General features: G+C 34.6%; 1 protein-coding gene across 1 annotated transcript in view; it reads left to right on the forward strand.

The window, feature by feature from the left end:
• The window catches only part of Thsd7b (thrombospondin type 1 domain containing 7B), an 809,913-nt gene that overhangs the window by 264,507 nt on the left and 523,265 nt on the right, over positions 1-22,141 (forward strand). Inside the window, exon 3 of the mRNA XM_074070650.1 lies at positions 9,363-10,173. Coding sequence (XP_073926751.1) covers positions 9,363-10,173 — 811 coding nt within the window. The remainder of the gene's footprint in view (positions 1-9,362; positions 10,174-22,141) is intronic.

The following is a 22,141-nucleotide window of genomic DNA, read 5'->3' on the forward strand; positions in this document are numbered from 1 at the left end:
AGTTTTATTCCAGAGAAGAAAACTGTAAAGGGGGGTCTCTAGCAGATTCTGGAACCCGTTGTTGCTTCCAGACTGGGGGTAGATATAGGAGGTTAGTGGGAAAGTACAGGGAAACTGGTTAGGTCAGGAACATTGTTTTGATTGACTTTTTGGTTAGGGTGGTTAAGGGAGATGTGATGATTAGGTCAGTTCATTGCTCAACCGACTCTTGCTGCCAACCCCTGTAGGTGACAATAGTATAAGGTGGGTTTTTGCCATTCTTTGGGGCCACATGTAATTTTCCAGTAAGTGGTAGGATGTTTCCAGTAAGCTGCCCAAGAGGAGGAGGGGATGTGGACCTAACATGGTGGTCCTTATATTGGCTCTAACAGTTGGGACTAAGCTGGCAACAGTGCGGATGAAGAAGCATGGACAGGTTAGAGGGACATGTAGGAGGTGAAGCCAATGCGTGATTGGATTTGGTCTTTGTAAATCTTTATGTAAGTCTCCATCATATTCACTAGAGTATGTAAGGCAAGTAATGTTTTTATTTGTCTGTGTATAGAAAAAATTTTAATATTGTGAAGGCCTCACAATACTGCTGTTTCTCAGATTTTTTTTTCAATACAGTAACTGGGAAATTATTTTCCCAACAGTAAGAGGAAAGTCTCAGTATAGTCTTAAAATTGCTATTTAGAAAGAGAAATAATTATCCCATTGGAAAAAAATGAGATCAACCAAATGTTCTGTTCACCAATATGTGGCTAGCATTTTGTTCTCTGTCACTTGTACATGATACAAATATCTGCTACTAGGAAGAGCTATGTATTCAAGCGCAGATAATGTGACTATTATGGTGGTTTTCTTGAAGTTACTAAGAAAAAATATTATCTTCAATATGCTCTTGTGCAAATTTCATCCTAGGAAAAATTATTTTTTGAGTTGCTGAAAGGCAAATGAAATGTTAGGATGCCAGCCTACCCCTTTGTTTTATGTATTTTTTTTTATAGATGCTGTGTGCTTAGCCTGGCATGGCTACCTTTCCTTGAGACTCTAGGAGACAGCATAGAACAAGGCCTCCTCTTTCCAGTCCAGCACTTATTGATCATTCACTGTGCAAACTGAACTTTATTTTCATGTTTTTGAGCAGGACAGATCTTAAAATTTTCAGTCGCTTATGCACATGTTCCAGTTCACTTTCTGTATAATGTAAAGCAAACAGACTTCTGGCCTTTCTGAAGTTTAGTCAATGTATAAGTGGTTAATAAACTAAGGGAGGAAGTCCTTCAGAACTTTGTTCTGGGTTTACTTGCTATTGTCTTTTCCACTTAACTGATGCAGAATAGCTGAGTAAGTAATTTTCTTCTATTTCTGCAGGGAATCCAAAGGGCTTAGCTGAGCATATCCTGTGAGTAAAGTCAAACTTGAGTGGAACCATATTTATGGGATTACGACACCCCATAAATAACTCTTGACAAGTATTTGAGCCTCAGTAGTTCTGAGGCCACCACCAGAACCAGGTCATTGAGCTGGGACAGAGACGAGACAGAGAGGTTTTGGAAGGAGAGGAGAAACAAGACCCTCGGCTCTTCACACTAGCTGCACTCACAACAGACACACTTCCTTCTGAATATATTTGGCCTAATGGGCTTGCAAAGCTTCATTTGTTCAGACGATATCACTTCTAAAAATAGTTAAGCTGCAATTGATATGGAAAAAGATTGGAATAAACTGAAGCTGGAGATGGCTCTAGCTGTTTACCTTGACCAACGTTCTTTTATCTCATGTTTTGATGCTCTCATTTAGCAAAGCAGAATGATATCAATAATATATGCATAGTATTGGGAAGATAGTAGGTGACTGAAAATGGTATCTGTTATGGTTATTGCTATAGTTATTCTTGGGACACATAAATTCTGACTGGTGTTTGAGGATTTCTTCTTATGTTAACCTCCCAAATTTTAATGTGTGGACATGAACAGTAAGTAGCTCAGCTTATATTTTAGTTGAATAAAGGTAGGAAGGGTTGCAACTCATGTAGAAAACTGAGAAGGGCGCCTGGGAGCAGCTGCCTGCTCTAGGTGCCAGCCTAAGGGGCCAAACAAACTCAGCATTAATAAGCAGCTTTTTGCTTGTGTTATATGAGTTTTTATGTAATTTGTACTTGTTTATTTTGTTTTCTCCCTTTCTCCCCCACACTTGATATTATGATCATTTATGGAGTGCCTATTTATTCTTCCCTTACCATCTTAGAACTGTAATAATAGAAACCACTGTGATGTAGTATAAAGATCACTAGATTGAATGTATGGAAAAGGAATTGCCATTTCTTATCTAAATAATTGGATGACACTGGGTAAGTCATTGCATTTCTCTAAGCCTATTTTCTCCTGTTAAAACTGTGTGGGAAAGATTCCATGTTTTTTTCATATGTGGAAGTTAGATTCAAATACAAATACAAGCATTACAGTATATACATATACATACAGAACATGTTCCCAAAAGTGTGACTGTTAGAGGAGTCTAAAGGAGGACGAAAGAAGAAAAGAATGATAGAGAGCAAATAATATTGAAATACACATCTGTGTAGGAACAGTATGCACACACAAAAATGCCCTGAAAACTGTTGAACAATACAAGGTAAGAGGAAAAGAGTAAGGAAAAGTAATAGAACTGGTTAGACTGATTAAAGTACCATATATTTAGAGGTAAAACATAAGGGAGAAACCCCACTGCACAATGATGGACAGGATTTTAAAATAGGTCATGTTAATGGGAGGGTACTAACAAGAGGGTCAGGATAAAGGAGGGAGAATACAGCTAATGTATTTTCTACACATGTATGAATATGGAACATTGAAACCTGTCAAAGCCTTTTTAAGAAGGGAATGTGAAAGAGGGAGAATAATGGAGGGGATGAACCAAATGGGAATACATTGTCTGCATATATGGAAATGTTAACTCAAAACCTCCTGTACAACTATTATGTACTAATATAAACATTTTTTAAAAAGAAAAAAAAAAACAACTGTGGGCTATGAGATTTTCTTTCCACCCCTGCTTTCTAGGCAGTTAGCAGTATGGGTTTTAGTGATCCTGAAAGACCCACTTGTATCAGAAAGCTGCAATGTGTACAATGCTTGAAAGTCTCTTTTGAGCTTTAGAATACTGAGAAAGTAGGATTTAAACCAGAAATATTGATAAACAATTTTCAAAAGGTGGATTTCTGTCTCTGTGGTGTTTCCCTCTGCTGATTCGTCTGTCAGGTATATTTGAAGTCTGCTTTTGCTGTTGAGATACTTTTAATAGATGTTATAGCCCCTGGCGACTAACAATTTGTAATCAAGAGTGAGAAATAACATAGGCACTTTGCTTTTAAGTCAGAGGCATCCGTCCATAAAGATGAAATGATTTATAGTGCTCTATTAGTGTCAAACAAAATGCAATCATACAGAAAGAGCTGGGATGTTAGCAACAATGCTTATGCTTTTTTGAGTAAGATATAAATATTCTTTATGCCTCTGAAAATCATTTTGTATTTGGTAGCTCTTAATTTTGGCTGCTAAATTTTGCCAAGGATATTTATTGGAATACATTATCACATGTCTTTGGGAGTATGAATGTGAATTTTTTGGAAAATAATCTTCCTGTTAATGAAAGGGTTTTTAGGTTGTAAAAAAATCCAGTGGAATGATTTTAATGAACTGTACTGGAGCTTAGATTCTTTATCTCCTAAAATATTTCTATGCTCTTATATTTTCTTTCTTGTGTTTTTAATCAATATTTGATGTATAACTCAGTACTGGATAGATGTAATGAACAGACATTTTTTGAGAGGATCCTGTGCATCCTCTGCTAAAAGATTTACTGACTATCATAAATTTAGATATAGATAGATAGATTTAGAAACCTGGGCTTAGAAACACTCATGTTGTTTTGTTTCCCTGTATACTTGCTTCAAAGATACCTTCCTTGCTTTGGGTTTGCTGCTTTGGGTCTACTAAACTCTGGAAACCATAACATTCAGACAATTAATATGGTGTGCAAATTGCATGTAGATAGGCTGGAAGGGAACCACATGCTCTCTTCATGAGTAAATTGGGATTGCACTTAGTACATAGATTTTTTTAAAGAAAGATTTCATGTTTTACTGATTTTTATATTCTCAGAGTCTTACATACCACCCATAAAGTAGTAGATAATAAAAACTCATTTTAATTAACAAATGCTACTGTTTTTTATTCCTTGTGTTTTAGGTGCATTTTAGAAAGTGAAGTTTCTTAGATAAGAGTCCTCTATGTAAGACAGTATTACTTTAGTTATTCCATAGCCAATTAAGAAGTGAAAGTATTTTTTGAGAAGTGAAAGTTATTGCATAAATTTTAAGCTATTTCTTGGAGATGAAAGTTAAGTAAGTTTATGTTGTCTTGTGACGAATTTTATGATTTTGAGGTTTATGAGTGCTTTGGTAGAATAATTATCTACAAATAATTTGCTTAAAATACTAAAGCTATGCATTATCATTCATGCCATCCCTTACCCTCCTTGTCCAAGCTAAAAATAAAACGAGGTCAGGATAATAAAGGCTGTGGCTAGGAAAAATGAATAATGAAACAAACATCTCTTCCTGTTGCATAAATGCTATTAAATCAGGTTGCTCCTTCAAGCAGTGGTGAGTACTGTGTGAAAGCTCTGGAGAATGTGTTCATTTTCTCTGACCTCATGAGTCCCCTTTTTTGGTGGTGTAGCCATTCTAGTGAACACCACACCTAAATTCAGGCCATAGCAGTTTGTATCAAGCATGAAGTTTAGACTGGGTGATAGATACGTTCATCTAAACAAATCTAGTTAAGGGTGACTTAATTAAGAGAATGAAGTTTTCCAGCACTTTTCTGCTTGCAGAGGAATATTACATTAGAACATTCACAGATTTGCACTTCTTGCCAAAATGTAGGCAGAAAAACAAGGGTCAAAAAAATTGAAAGTGATTTGAGAATTCAGCAATGTTATACTTCCACGATGAAAAAACTACTTAACCTCAATCTTAAATCGTTAATTACAAATGGTGTGGCTTAAAACTACTTGGCAGTTTAATGAGTAAAGATTTCTTTTATCTCATAGAGAAGATAGTAATTTGCAGATAGATGTCAGTTTAATATAATGTTGGCTCAGGTAAACATACACGAAACCAGCATCCCCTCTTGTATCATTAAAATAAATTTTCAAGAATGCAGTATAACATGAGTTTTAGTTCAGAACAATGTAATGATAGTAACTAAACTTTTAATCTTTCAGTTGTTTTAAATTTTGTATTATCACTATTTGGCAACAGTTTTCTAATTATGGCATATCAAATGACTGAACTGGTATTTAAAAAATGATTTACTTATATATTTCTTTAGAATACTTATTTAGATATATAATCTGAATATGATTGTGTTTTCTGAATGTGGTAAACTTAAAGGTAGTTAGTCTTTCTTCATGCACTGCTCAATTGTTTAATCTTTTCTTCTGTTTCTGAACTTGGACAAGGGATATAAGATTTTTCAAATTTCAGGTTACATTTTACTTCAATAAGCATGGTTTCTGAAATGGCAAAACCCTCAGGGCTGTGTGATTTTTTCACTCATTTGTATATTGAAAGTTCATTGCCAAATAAAACTGAATAAACCACGGAACACATTTTCTCTCCACGCCTGAGAAATGCAAATTGTTATAGGTCAATTGCTAAGAGGTCTTGTCTCCATCTTGTATGTCTTGTTTGCAATTTGGTTTTTATTTATTCTAAGCATACACAATCCACTTTGCATTTGCTTGCTATTTACATGTTTTTCAGTTGTCCTCAAAATTTGCTTTAACATAAGGCACTCTTTCTTGACACTGCCTTCCTAAATAAACCATTTAATGCTTATAATAATGCACACATCTCACCAAACAGGCGCTGCCGTCCTAAACCTCCAGGCCTAGGAGGTGAGGGGTTGTAGCTCAGGTACCCCTCTCAGTAGATGTTTTATTCACATTCAAAGGAATATTAACCAACACACAGAAATCATGAGTATGCTAAGAAACAGATCTGAAGTGGTATGGTAGCAATTTAAAGTTTTTAGGAGATATATTTTGTCTTTCTTGGATATAGAAAATATTACTATTTGGTAAAATTTTGTATGGATGGAGGATATGAAAAATAAAGGAAGAATAGCCATTTATAAAGTTTAAAAGATTAATAATTTCAAATAAAAACAACTAAAGAAGTTTTAATAAGAAAACAATATTATAATAGTAAGAAAATGTCTAAATGATTCAGATGTTCTAATTGAATTAACTTTATTTTTAAATTTTTTTCCTTTATTGTTGTGCTGGGTGGAGGTACATTGTGACATATACAAAGATTCATCAACTATATCATACTTGAATTGATCCCTTCCACCACCTCCCCTTGTCTCCCCTGCCCCCAATTCATTCAACAGTTTCAACAAGTATCATTTTTGCATTTAAATGCATGTGTACACTTTTTCTGCATTGTATTCACTCTCCTACTCCCTTTTCCTGACACTTCTCCCTCCCACTGGAGCCATCCTCTCCCCTGGGCAGGACCTGTTTAGTCCTCCTGTTCTCCTAATTTGCAGAAGAGAAAAGAGAAAAGATAAAAGGAAAATCATGAAATTTTTGCTAATTTGAGATAAAGGTAGCTACACAGGGAGTTTCCTTGTGATTTTTCCACGCATATATGTTTTATACCCCCAATTGGTTTATCTCCACTAATTATCTACATTCTACTTTAGTCCCTTTATTATAGTGGTTTCAGCCAGTTTAAGATTTCTATATCATTCTCGCATAAAGAGTATATTACCCTTATTCAAGTTTTAAATTTCCTTCTTTTACCCTATCCCTCTCATTAGTGACCTTCACTTACTTTTCAGGATTGTTTACAAATAGATGACTTATCTTATCTTACTTTCTTTAATCCACAAAACAATCCTGAGTGGAAAATTGTTTGTATTTAATACACACAAACAGAGATACACTGACAGCCATTAGTTAAAAACCCAAAGTACTTTACAAAAAAGTTTCTTTTAATTGTATCCAATATCTTTTATATCATTTGCAGTTGATTTCAGATTTTTGGGGGCAGCATTACTGGGGTTTGAACTCAAGCACCACTTGAGCCAGACCTTTAGCCCATTTTGCTTCAGTTATTTTTCAGATAGTGTCTTTCACTTTTGCAAAGGGCTGGCCTCTGACTGGATCCTCTTATTTTTGCCAAGTAGCTGTAATCATAGACATGAATAAACGACCTGAGCCTGGTCTGATTTTAGATTTTAAAGTTCACTGCAGTCATGTTTCTGAAATATTCCTTTACTGAGTAGCTGTGGGTCTTTTTAAAATAATAAACATTTTCAAGTATAACCTGACATAATGGACAATGGATGGAATAGTTAAGCTGAAACTTAGTACAGAAGATCTGGACTATAGAGAATGTAGTTCACTTTCATGTTAACAATGAATATCTCAATTTGCAGTATAAAAAACTTAGGTAGTGTATGAATACATCACCAGAACTCATTTAGTTGATTAAATTAGCCAGTGTTGGGAGCATCATTTTGCATGCAGTTCCACTGTATCATAAGCAGTCAATGAGAGACAACATACCAGGGGATGAGTGGGCAAACCCAAGGGTATTTTGCTGAGAAAAACTGAATTACTCCAATGAACCTGCCATTTTGTTTCAGCAAGAAAAATCTGTAGTGTGTGAACACTGCAAAAAAGGTGAACATATTTCCTATCTTGACATCTTTTACGAAGTGACAGAAGTCATCATCAATATAGCCTGGCTCAGTATTGGTAAGAATGCTAGGTGTACTTGTCTAGAAGAGGGATGTGAGAAAGAACTAGGATGACTATGAACATTAGAACCTGCTACTATTTTTCTGCTAAAATGAGTAATCCCAACTGTAGCATGTGACTTCAAATGCAGATACCTTTTTCTTTACGGATACTTGTCACTTCCTCAGTACATGGAACTATGTACATGCCTACATGCCTACTCTTCCTACAGATGTAATGGATGCAAATGAAAATAATTTTCTGGAGGTAATTAAGTGGCATTTGGGATTGCTGGTCAAAATCAGAGAAAGACAGATAAAAATGTATCTTCTTTCTCTAGCATTTGTTAGTCAATATGCTTGTCAGTTGGTGAGATGCCTTAAAGACCATCAAACAGAATCCTGGTATAGCAGCAGAAGTTACCTAGGTAACTTAAAACTTTTTCAAGTTCAGATTACATATTTTCATAAAGTGAAAGGGAAAGAACTATTTTTTTTTACTTAACACAAAGTATGACTTCTTGTCGCTATGAAAAGATACATGATCAACCTTTAGCTGATTTTGGCTGATATGTCAACAGATGAGATGCAAAACATAATAAACATCAGTAGACAACTCTCTCAGCTGTCTGTTTTAATTAATTAATTAATTAAAATATTTGGCATTTTTATAAGGTATGACCTAGAGTCAATACCCATCAGAAATCAAAACCAGCTGGGCATGGTGGCACATGTCTATAGTCCTAGCTTTGGGAAGCAGAGGCACGAGGATTGCTTGAGCCCAGGATTTGGAGCCTAGTCTGGGCAACATGATGAGAGGTTAAAGAAATCAAAAGAGGGTACTTTTCAAGAATTCTAGGGATAGAATTTCCATAGAAAATTCATTGCTTCCTTTACTACCTACTTTTTTCCCAAAACAAGTGTTTTTTCTTCATGTGATTTAATGCAAGCACTAAACAAAACTGAGGGCAATTATTTAGAAAACAAAAATATATTTAGGATACTTTGGCAAGTTTTAAAAAAGAAAACATATTTTTCTTTTGAGCTTCATAGGATATGAGCTGAAAGACTGGAAACATGAAAAATCTTGCTTTATTAAAATCCTGGCTTTGGGGCTTTTCTTTTAGGTGAAACACTGCCTAACTAGAAAGTATTAATATTGAGTTAGCTATATCGGCTTTGGAGCACAATAATCATAATGGTACCAATCATTTATTAAATGGTATTGTCTGTCTGACACCACATTATATCATTGATCCTCAGAGTAGCTCTACTTGTCAGTGCTTTTATTATCTTTTCCTTATATAGGCAAGGGAATAAAACTTAGTAAGTTGAAGTAATTCTTGTAAGTTTACATTGCTGATCAGGGATGGAATGGGATTTCAACAAAAGAAAACTGATAGTTTAATTCCTCGTCATAAATTTTGCTATCTCCATTCCACACAAAATTTGTAATTTCTTAATATTGCCTTGGGTAATATGTTGATTGACCTCTATTTCCAATGGAAGGTGCTGAATGCAATCTCTGAGTTATCTACATCCTTGTTTTTCTACCTGTAGGTCCCTGGGGAAGGTGTACAGGAGACTGTGGGCCAGGAGGAGTCCAGAGTCGAGCTGTGTGGTGTTTTCACATTGAAGGGTGGACAAGTCCCTTGTCTAACTGTGATGAGAGTGACAGGCCTCCAAAGGAAAGAAGTTGTTTCCGAGTCTGTGACTGGCACAGTGACCTCTTCCATTGGGAGGTTTCTGATTGGCACCACTGTGTGCTTGTTCCTTATGCTCATGGCGAAGGCAAGCCTAGAACTGCAGACTGTGTGACTGCTCAGCACGGGCTGCAGCACCGGACCGTGCGCTGCCTGCAGAAGCTGAATAGAACCATGGTTGCAAGTGAAATCTGTGAACACTTTGCTCCTCAACCCCCCACAGAGCAAGCTTGCCTCATTCCCTGCCCCCGGGATTGTGTTGTATCTGAGTTCTCACCATGGTCCAAGTGCAGCAAAGGATGTGAGAAGAAATTGCAGCATAGAACTAGGGTGGTCATTGCACCTCCTCTTTATGGTGGTTTGCAATGTCCAAATCTGACTGAGTCAAGAGCCTGTGATACTCCCATTTCCTGTCCTCTTGGGGAAGAGGACTACACCTTCAGCCTTAAAGTCGGATCATGGAGTAAATGTAGACTCCCTCATCTTAAAGAAATTAACTTCAATGGAAGAACTGCTCTGGATTTTAGCTCTGATTCAAAGAAGCAAGTGACCTTTAGACAACAAAGTTACAAAGCACATCACCATTCCCAGCCCTGGGACACAGAGATAGGTTACCAAACCCGGCAGGTTTGGTGCACAAGAAGTGATGGAAAAAATGCTCTATTAAGGTAGGAAGTCTTCAGTGCTTGTCTTGATTGATCTAGAATATTTGCCATGAAATTTTATAAGGTTTCTTTATGATTTTCTACAAATGGAAATTGAAATGGAGTTTGTAATTTGAATTTTTAAGTTTCATTTAAGGAATTATCATTTTCACTTTGAAATGCTAGAGCTTTCATAGTCTAAGGCAGCCAATGTGCTAAGTTCTTGAGTAAGTACTGGTATAGTCATAGAAAGTACCTCAAATGTTTCTACATTATGTCAAGAGAACAACTAGTGTAAGCATAGTCTTTTGTAACAATAGAACCAAGTGGTTCTTTATAATAAGAATTTTGTCTTTAAAGGTTTCTTTTTGTTTTGTTTTCAGTTATTTCTGTTTTCAGAAATTGTGAATTTTCTTTCACTTCTGAGTTGTAGAATTTTTGAATTAATAATAGTATCAAAAGTTAATCTAAGAGCACATTTTTTTGGTATTGCTTTAATACAAAAATGAATTTACATCAGCAATAATGAGAATCATCTATCTGTAAAGGGAATATACTCTTAAAATCAAAAGTTTAGATTTCAAAATTATATATTATTATATTTTTAAAATTATAGTCTAAAATTTCATGAAATATAGAAAGACTTAATTTTTCTGCAGGTCATAAATGGGAGTATTGATATATTACTAAGTTTCATCCCAAATGAGATACTTTTCAATAATATTTAAATTCCCAAATGACTTATTTCATGCTGGTCTCTAGAATTCATCCTTATCATTATTTTTTGAGATTCACAGATGACCTCTGCTATTTATGAACAAAATAAAATGATGGTTGCATCTTTCCTCACAGGACTTCACAAATAATTATATTTTATCTTTGATACTTCTTTCTGATTTATGCCAGATACAATAGAAAGTACACTGAAGAGTGATTTGCAACCTTTTTTACCCATCTCTGTAAAGTCCAAAAGATTAAGCAAATGATTGGGGTGATTTATTTGAATGCTTATGTAGGATTCTGTATTATTTTCTTAATATTCCATACTGTGTTTATTCAGTGAGCTTTACATGGAAATTTTTCATTTCATTTAATGTGCTTGCTTTTAACGTGTTTTTAAAAACAGACTTTAGTTTTCTGATCAGTTTCAGTCTACAGAAAAATTGAAAGTACAGATAATTCCCAGATACTCCCTCACCACCATTTCCCCTATTATTAACATATTACATTAGTGTGGACTGTCTTTGCTCCAGTTGTATTAAAGACTAAATGTTTGTGTTCCCCAAATCATATGCTGAAATTCCAACTGGAAATGAGATGTTATTAGGAGGTGAGGTTTTTGGGGGGTAATTAGGACAAGGAGGTGGAGCTCTCACAAATGATTTGGGTATCTTTATAAGAAGACTCATAAGAACTTGCTCTTGCTTTCCTTATGCCATGTTAGGATACAATGAGAAGTCACATTCTGCAACATGATAGAAAGATCTTAACCAAATTCTGACCATGCCAGATTAAGTCTTCCAGGCAGAACTGTAAGAAATAACATTCTGTTGCTGATAAGACACCACCTAGTCTATCATACTTTGTTATAGCATTCAACTTACTAAGACAGGCTGTTTTTTTTTTTCATCATTTAATTCCTCATGCTGTTTATTTTGGCTCCAAGAGGATGAATTATTGGCATATTCAGAAAGTCTCATACCACCTTTCCTCTTCTCCATTATCATAAAAGTTAAAATTATTTATTTATGAATCAAATAATTTATCTGAACATTTTAACAATGCACCAGCAGTTAGGCAGGTTTTTATTTCATTTTTCATGGAGATACAAAGTCAAATATCACTCTGTACAAGTTGTTATGATTTTTCTCAATATCTGATGATATATGGGGTTCCATTTTGGCCTTATGCAATTAATACAAGAAGCAAAATGAACTCTCAGCAATCCCCTTGAGAAAATGCAAATGGGTCAGCAATAATTCATCTGTGCAATACAAGGCTTTGATATAGGACTTCCAAAGCTACTCCAAATGAAGAAGAAAAGAAAAAAGTATATTACGAGGCAAGAGCTATAAACAAAGAGCCAAAAGACTCTCGCATTATTGTTGGGAAGTCAGAGCACCTGACATATCTAGGTTGCAAGCTGACAATATTCTTCAAATGTTCACAGCTTTAAAATGTTCACTCCCTAACCCACTGTTTTAAAGACTGAATCCCAAGGAAATAATAGAAGTGTGTCCAAAGAGATATCATATATGGGTGCTCATTTACAGTGTCACTTCCCACAAAGCGAAAGAAAGGAATCAAATACAGGGCTAGACATGTACACCATAGATCGGGGACTAAAACTACAGAGGCATATTTACATATTATGGAGACTGGAAAGCCTAAAATCAAGGTGTAGGTTGATTTGGTTCCCGATAAAGGTTCTCCTCCTGGCTTTTAGAAAGCCATCTTCTTCCTGTGTCCTCACTTAGAAAGAAAAAGCAAAAAAGCAAAAGAAGCAGAGGAGAAGAGAGAGAAAGTCTCTTCTGTGTCAGAGTTGTATAGTTCTCTTTTTTTTCCCTAGTGCTGAATATCAAACCCACAAGGCCTTGTGCACAGTTAATCTTGATTGTCAACTTGACTTCATCAAGAAGCACCTAGAATCCTGGTAAGGCACACCTTGGGTGTGTTTGTGAGGGTTTTTCCAGAGAGAAAAGACCTGTCCAGAATGTAGATATCACCACCTCACAGTCTGGGAGTCCTGATGGAATAAAAGAGAAAAAAGGAGAAAATCAGGTAGTGCAGTCATTTTCTCTCTGCTTCCTACCCTTCAATATGTGAGCTCCTCTGCTGTACCCTTTCTAGCATGATAGACAGAAAACTGTAAAATCATGAGGTGAAATAAATCTTTCCTCCCTTAAGTGATTTTGCTCAGGAGTGTCACAGTGGTGAAAAACTGACTAATATAGAAAATTGGAACCAAGAAGTGAAGTTGTTGCTGTGACTAAACCTAATTATGTGGTTCTTAAAACTTTGGAACTCGTTTGTGGGAGGAATTTGGAAAAGTTTGGAAATTCAGACTAGAGAAGCCCTATAATACTGAAAACAGAACATAATGAGTGATTTTGTTGGGAGTTTGGAGGATGGGAATGCTGAAAGGAATGTGGGGAGTAGACACTGTCCTGTTGAGGTTTCAGATGTGAATGAAAACTCTATTGGGAATTGGACTTGGGGCCATTCATGTTATGTTTTCACAAAGAACTTGTCAACATTCTGTCAGTTCCCTAAAACTTTTGGAAAGCTGAGTTCAAAAGTAACATATTCATTAATCCAACAGAAGAAATTTCAAGTTGCCTAGCATTCAGGCTGTGGCATAGTTGTTGCTAGCGCTTTTAGCCAAGTTTATGGTAAAAATTGGGAGCAAAAAGTAGAGTAGAAAGTCTTTAAAAATTTGCAGTTTGCTCAGAGAAGCCCATGTAAAATTTGGGCTAAGGAAAATGTGGCTGTTGAAGAGTAAATGTTATTAAAAAGAAGCCAAATACCTTGCATTGCAACAATAGGAAAGATGTGCTGAGGGCCTCTCAGGGATTAGTCAGACTCATCTGTAGCAGGCTCAGTGGTGTTAAGGTTTTAACTAATTTGAAAAACTTTACTTTGAGAAGAGAGCTCTAGGACTCCCTCCTTGCATAGGCTACTGCAGCTCTGATCCCAGGGGACCCAGCTACTGCTCAAGGTGGCCGCAGACCTTGGGGTCATCCACATGATGCTGGTTTTGCAGGTATTCAGAATGCAAGAGTTGTAGGTCCATGGAGGCTTCCACCAACATTTTGAAGGAAAATTTTGGAGACCAGGCAATATGTGACAGGGTCTGTATCCCTGCAGGCAGCCCCTGAGAGAGTGATGCTGTGTGAGGGTGAAGTCTAAGCTAAAATAGAGATCCCAGTAAATGGAATTGCCAGGAACACAGAGCATCTGCGAAGTAGAGCTTCATACACCAAATGAAGTAGCCTAAAAGAAATGCAATGTGAACAGCAAGGGTATAGTGGTGAAGCTCCCCAAGTCCTGTGGAGCTCAAATTACTCAACCACATATCCCAGATGTCAGACATGGAGCTAAAGTATTTCATGTTTGCCTTACTGGGTTTCAGTCTTGCTTTGGTCCCTTCCTTCTTTTGAATGAGAGCATTTACTCTGAGCCATTGAATATTGAAGGTATATAATTTTCTTTTTGATTTCACAGAGGCTCACAGCTAAGTGTTTTCTGGAATTCAGAGGAGACTTTGAACTTGGACTTTTGAATTATGATAGAACCATTAAAAAATGGGGATTTTTTTGGATGGATTGAATGCATTTTGCATTATAAGGTAGACATGACCCTTTTGGGGTCAGAGGTAGAATGTTTAAGGAGTGGTAGACAAAGGGTAAACTGTGATAGTCTTGATTGTTGACTTGATTGGATTGAGAAGCACCTAGGAGCTTACTTCTAAGTGTGTTTGTGAAGCTGTTTCCAGAGAATATTAAATAGTAGGGAAAGATCTACCCTGATGGATGTGGCACCATCCCATACACTGAGTATCAGATGGAATAAAAGTCAAAGAGAGAGTCCAAGAGCATAGCATCCTTTCTTTCTACTTCTTGGCTGCCATGATGTGAGCTGTTCTGTCATTCTTTCCCCACTGTGTTGGACTGAAACCTCTGAAACCCTGAGACAAATAAATCTTTCTTCACTTAAATTGTGTCAAGAATTTTACCAGTGATAGAAAAATTGACTAAGCTAGTAGTTAAGCACTCTACCATTGAGCTGTACCCCAAACTCCATAGGTTTTTTAAATACAGATTTTTCAGTACATTGCTAGATTAATATATCTCTTTTTTGGTGTTAATCAAAATGGTACTTTGTTTTGAATTTCAAATCCCCATGGTTCATTGCTAATATATGAGAATGCTGTTAATATGTGTATACTGACCTTGCATTCTGTAACCTTGTTATAATTGCTTATAACTTCCAGGAATTTTTGTTGGTTTTGATTATTTTGTAAAATCTTCAGAGGTAAACATGCCATCTGCACAATAAGAGTTTTGTTTCTTCCTTTCTGATATAAATGTTTTATTTCATTTTCTTGTTTTACTGCATTAGTTAGTGCTTCCAGTACAATGTTAGGTAAGCACAGTGACAGGAGAATCCTTGTGCTATACTGGAAAGCGTATAGCCTCTCATCAATAATACATGGTTAATTATAGAGATTTTTGTAGATGTTCTTTATCAAGTCCAGTAAGTTTCCCTTTGTTTCTAGTTAGCTAAGAGTTTTCCTTTCCCCCTCTTTATTCATGAATCAATGAAGTATCAGATTTTGTCAAACACTTTCATGCCTCTGTTGATAAAATCATGTTTTTTTTCCTTAAGTCTATTTACATGATGGATTACAGAAATTATTTTTCAAATGTTGAAAGAGTCTGCTATATTTGAAATCCATCTTTCTTAGTTATGAGGCATAATTTCTTTTAGATAGCATTGGATTTGATTTGCTAACATTTTGTGGAGAAGTTTTATACAGTTTTTCAAGAGAGATGTTGGTTTTAATTGTCCTTACTTGGAATGTCTTTTTCTGGTATTAATTTGTGTGGTATTAGGTTAATGCCACACAAATTGGGAAGTATTTTCTCTGCTTCAATATTCTGAAAGAGATTGTTGAGGTAATGTTTTTTCCTTAACTATGTGGTAAAAATTCACCAACGAATCACTCAACCTGGTGCTGTCTGTTTTGGAAGGTGATTCTTTACTTGATCTCTTCATTAGATTCAGACATAATTCAGATTATTGATTTCTTGCTCCATGAGTTTCAGTAGATCATTTTTGTCAAGGAATAGGTCCATTTCATGTAATTATTACACATAACCCTGAACATATTAATTTATTTTTCTACTAATAGCTATGTTATCATTAGTGATTACCTTTCTTTCATTTTTGATATTAATAATTTGTGTCTTCTCTTAGCTGACCTGGCTGAGATTTGTCAATAATTCAAAGAACCAAATTTTGTTTTTATTGATTTTTTCTATTGATTCTTATTTGCAATTTAATTTATTTTTACTAAAATAATTAATATTTATATTATTATTAGATTATGCAAAACAAAATATTGATAAGTATATTAAATGTAATATTGTGTAATGGTATAGTGAACATATATTTTATAAATAATATAGAAATAAATATTTTTTAACAATTTTCTTATGTCTACTTTGAATATAACTGCTCTTTTCCTAGGTTACTAAAGTTATTGATTTTAGATCTTTCTTTTTTCTAGTATATATATCCGCTGCTGTGAGTTTCCCTCTAATCACTACTTTCTCTGTATCTCAAAATTTTTTTTGACACATTATATTTTCTTTTCACTTAGTTCAATTTCGTCCCTTTCTTTTTCAATTTCTTTTTTGGCTCATGTTTTTAGAAATATATTATTTAATCTCCATGTGTTCAGAGTTCTCCATTTATCTTTATGTTGCTAATTTATAGTTTAACTTCATTGTGTTCTAGGGGCAGATGCTGGATGAATTCTATTCTTTTAGATTTTTTAAAGTGTGTTTCATGGCTCAGAATTATGGTTTATTTTGATGAATGTTCCATGTGAGCTTGAGAATAATGGTGTATTCTGCTGTTGTGCATGAAGTATTCTGTAAGTGTTAATTAAATGCAGTTGATTGATGGTGCTGTTCAGTTCAACCATGTTCTTAATGATTTTCTGCCTAAAGGATTTATCCATTACTGATAGAGGGGTGTTGAAGTCTCCAATTATAATAGTGGATTTATTTTCTTTCTCTTTGCTGTTATATCAGTTTTTACTTCATGTATTTTGACACTTTGTTGTTAAATATATACATATTAATGATTGCAATATCTTCTTGTGGATTTAACCTCCTTATTATGTCATCTGTGTATTCATCCCTGACAGTTTCCTTTGTGGTAAAGTCTTTATTGTCTGGAATTATTATAACTACTCTATTAGATTAGTGTTAGCCTAGTATATCTTTAATCACCTTTGTTTATATTTAAAGTATGTGTTTTGTAGACAACATGTGCTTGAATCTTTTTTTTCTCTATGACAGTGTCTATTTTTTAATTTGTTTATTTAGATGATTGATGTTTAAATTGATTGTTGGTATAGTCAGATTAATATCTACCATATTTATTACTGTTTTCCACTTGCTACCCTGTTCTTTAATGGTATTCCATTTTCTCTAAACATATCATTTATAACTTATTAACTTTTTTTAATGGTGTCACTTTTAATTAACATTGTATGCTTCATAGTTTGGGTAAATTAACTTATAACTGTATTCTCCATCTCTCCAGCATCCCTTGTAACATTACACCCTTTATTTCACTTTTTCAAAACTTAGAATCACTACATTAATGCTATTTTTACATCAATTAATACTTTAGTTGATAATTACAATTAATAATATTAAAATAAGATATTTTATGTTCATTTCTTCTCCCTTTAATGCTCGTTCTTTATTTTTGTACATTTGAATGTCTGTCCTGTATTATTTTTTTGTTTTTCTTGAAGAACTTCTTGTAACATTTTTTTCAAAGCAAGTCTACTGGTGTCAAATTCACTCAACTTTGAGAAAGTCTTTATTTCTCTTTTATATTGAAGCATAATTTCACTGGATATAGAATTCAGGTCTGGAGAATTTTTCTTTTAGTACTATGCTCATTTCTTGCTTGCAATTTCTGAGGAGGTCAATGTAATTCTTTGCTTTCCTATTGGTAATGAGATTGATTTTTTTTTTTTCTTTCTTCTGACTTCTTTCAAGATTTTCTCTTTTTTGATTTGCTGAAGCTTAAATATTATATTCTAGATACAGGTTCTTTTGGTATTTGCCATGCATTCCTGAAATTCCTGGATCCTTAATTTGGTGGGGTTTTAAAAATTCATTTTGAAAAAAATCTCAGCCATTGTCATTTGACATATTTCTTCCATCTTTTCTCTATTTTCCTTCCAATAATCTCATCTGTGCATGTTACTCCATTTATAATTAAACCACAGTATTAGATATTCTGTTCTATCTATTGTTTTTTTTTAAATTTGTATTCCCGTTTTAGAAGTTTCCATTGATATTTTTGTAAACTCAATCCCACCATTTCAGGCTTTATCATGTGTATTAATGAACCCATCAAAACCACTTTCCCCTTCTGTTACAGTGTCTTTGGTTTTGTCATTTTCTTTTGATTCTTTTTTTTTTTTTTTTTGGTGGTGGTGGTACCGAGGTTTAAACTCAGGGCCTCGAGCTTGCTACACATGTACTTTCCCACTTGAGCCATTCCTCTAACCCTATTTTTGAGATAGGGTTTCACTATTTGCTTGGGCTGGCTTCAAACCATGATTCCCCTGACCTCTGACTCCTGAGTAGCTAGGATTACAAATGTGAGCTTCTAGTACCTGCCTTGATGCATTCTTATAGTTTCCATTTCACTGCTTTAATTACTCATCTGTTTTGGATATTGTCTTTAGTATACTAATCATAATTGTTTCAGATTCCTAGCCTGATAATGCGAGTATCTTTACCATATGAGTCTATCTTGGATTTTTGCTGTATGTTTTTAAACTGTATGTTTTCATTATTTCTGCCTGTCTTTTAACATGTGGCATAGCATTTTGCTGAATGCAGGACATGATATACTCAGGAAAGGAACTTTGGTAAATTGGCCTTTAGTGTGAGGTTTTATGTTTACCTGGTTTGGAACAATTATGTGTTTGCTATGTCTGTAGATGTTAGATGCTAAAGTTTTCTCTACTGTCTTTGATTTTCTTTGTTTTATGTGGTTTTGATGTTGTATTTTGTTCTTCCCTATTATGGTTGAATTGTATCAAATATTTACTTCTAAATAAGGTCTGAAATATGCAAACATTGAAGTTATAATTGCCTGGGTTTTTGTGGTAACGTTTGAGGAAGGGAAAAGGTTCTATAAGTCCTGTGATTAGGTCCCAATTTTTTATTGAGTTGGTGTCTCTAGACTCTGATCTTCATAAATGGTTCTTTGCTATTTTCTTCCTTCTCCCAAGTTATTTCAGATAAGGATAGAATGTGAGCTGGAGCTTGTGTTTTTCCTCTTCAATGGCAGTTAAGGTCTGGTAGAATCTCTGTTGGGTAGGCTCTGGTAAGATAGTTTCCTTTGAGGGCAAGTGTTGTGAAAAATAGAATTCTATCAGTATATTTAAAAATGTCTACTTTTGTCTTTCCCCTACTAGAAACATGAAGAGAATTTACTTTGATCTTCATTGTAAGAACCCACTAACGTTAGGCCCCCATTGGAGTCTTTCACGGTCAGATTTGTCCACACGGACCCATCAGTAATTTGTTAATCATAGTTTAAGTTTTCATTCCCTGGCAATAGTTCTAGTTGTGATTTCTGCTCCTGGCTTTACCTTCAGTAAGTTCTGATGTCTTTCATTTTCTTTTTATCTCTCCAATTTGGGGGACAGTCAATTGCCCTTTGACTTCAGTTCCCTGATAGATCTAAGATGGGCTATTTATTTTTAGTTCTTACATCTTTTTTCTTATTGTTAGTATAAGACCTAATATGTTCAGCCTTCTTATATTCTCCATTACACAAACCAGAGATGTTATTCTTGATAGCTATGTGATGCTGTGGTTGACAATATTGTCTCATTTCTGTCCATCCTGGTGAACTGTGTTGGCATTGCCTGCCGTGAGTTTTGCTAACTCATCTCTGAAAAATACTCATTTTTCATACTTAAATCCATCTCTGAAAAATACACATTTTTCTTTTTTGTCTATTTAGAAAACATTGATATTTTTGTGCATTTATTGACTTTAATCATTACACTTTATATTAATGCACAAATTGTTTGGGCTCTATTCTTACATATAAATTCAAACCACCTAATTGGTGGTCTTTATGAGATTATAAAGACAAGTAGCATTCTGTTTCCTCTGTTTTGATTATGGCAGCTGATGGTTGTCACATCCTTTGGAATAGGAAGAACATGTCATACTTCTATTATGTAGCTCCTGTGTTTGCTTTGCTGAGAGTTCCGTTTGCAATCTAGAACAGACTTTTAATTAATGTCTTTACTATCTCATTGACTACTGTGACTTTCGATAATCACCTCAAGCAATTTTCCCTTCACAGTTATATTTGCAATGGGGCACGCAACTGTATTGTTCTGCTCCCTCAACATTGATTTGCCTCATGGGCTTAAAGATCTTTTGTTTTTAATTGTCTCTTTGCACTTTTTAATTTTTCTCTTTCATTTTGACAAGATTTTTCTCCAGTTCCATTATTATATTTAAAATAGTTGTTACACAGTCACTTCATTTTTTTCTCAGAAACCAATAATGTCAGTACTGACGTTTTATAATATCTTACCTCAAGAAATGAAATAGTCTATTCCATCTTTGTCTTTGAGTCACCTTGTTTTCTTTTCAGAATAAAAGTATATCTGTGTGAAGTAATCTGAGCTACTGACAAGGAAGACTGTGTATATGAGAACAATGCTTCATATTTATTGTTTGGGTGAATAAAACACAGATGAATGAGTTTTACTTTTATTTTGATATAGAGGAACATTTGGTGTAGGCAGTCTTTTAAGAGCTATGATCATTTGACACATGTTAAACATACTTTAAATTCTCAGACTACTTTAGTTAAATAAATATGCAATGATAGGCCCATAAAGGAGTGTTGAAAAGTATAATAAATTTTAAGACTATAAAAAGAACCATGAGCTCAAAAACTCAGATCTTATTGCTATTTTATTTGTTTATTTTTTGTCTCTACTACTAAACTAGATGTGGAAATACATTTTCCATTCTTATCCCTCTCTAAACCTAAACAAATGCAGACCCAACAATAAACAATTATTTTTCGTAATTTTTTCTTTGAAAGTAGTAGAATACATATTTTTTCCTTTTGCTCTTAGGTGAGAATGGTAATGAAGACTTTTCCTTTTGCCTTTTTTCCCAGTTCATTTATGGCTATAGACTTCATTTCCTCATCATCATCCCTACTAGTGCAATTTTATTTTTAATATATTGGACATTAGCATATTTTTAAAAGTCAAAAGTACATATAGTTATACTGAAAAGAGCATTGCATTTTCATGTATGTCTTCATCCCATGTCCCCAGCTCCTTGTTGATAACCAACTTCTTGTTTTCAGTATGTTGCCCTGTGCTTTTTCATGTTTTATTTTCTCTTTTTTTCCTATATAAAAGGTAGCATATTGCATGTTTTCTTTTGAAATTTTCACTTCGGATTACTCCGTGGAGATCATCTCATATCAGTTACTCAACCTCTTTCTCATTCTCTTTTCAAATTGCACAGTAGTTCAAATTACACATAGTTTTCAAATTGCATGTAGTTTTATTTGGACAAACTCCTATGTATGGACATTTCAGTAGTTTCCAATAATTTTCCATTACAAATATTATTTTTCAGTGAGTAAGCTTCTGCAAATGCACTTTTATGTGGTTGGAGTACATCTACAGGATAAATTTCTAGAAATGCAGTTAATGGGTGAATGAATGAATGCATACACATATTGTTAGATATTTCCAAACTCTCCTCCATGGAATTGTTATACCATCTCAAGATCCTTAATTTAGTCACCTCTGCAAAGAACATTTTGCCATTAAAGTGGCACATTCACGGTACTGGGAAGTAGGGCATGAGTCTCCTGGTAGGAGAGTATTATCCTGTTCTGCCTGTCACAAGGGACTGTGTGTGCATATGTTTGTGCTCATGTGTATATTTAATCATATTAAAAGGGAATTCATCTATTTGTTCTTTTTATCCACTAGGAGTTTGTGTTAAGAATGGATGAGGAATTTTGTCAAAGGTTATTTATTTCAATATCTTTGGAGATAATCATGATTTTTATCTTTGGATCTATTTATTTGGTGAATTATATCAAAAATTTTGTATTACTTAACTATCCCTGCATTTTGCAGTGTATCCTCAACTTCATCATCTTTTTG

Source organism: Castor canadensis, chromosome 4 (genome assembly GCF_047511655.1).
Source record: "Castor canadensis chromosome 4, mCasCan1.hap1v2, whole genome shotgun sequence".
Classification (NCBI taxonomy): Eukaryota; Metazoa; Chordata; class Mammalia; order Rodentia; family Castoridae; genus Castor; species Castor canadensis.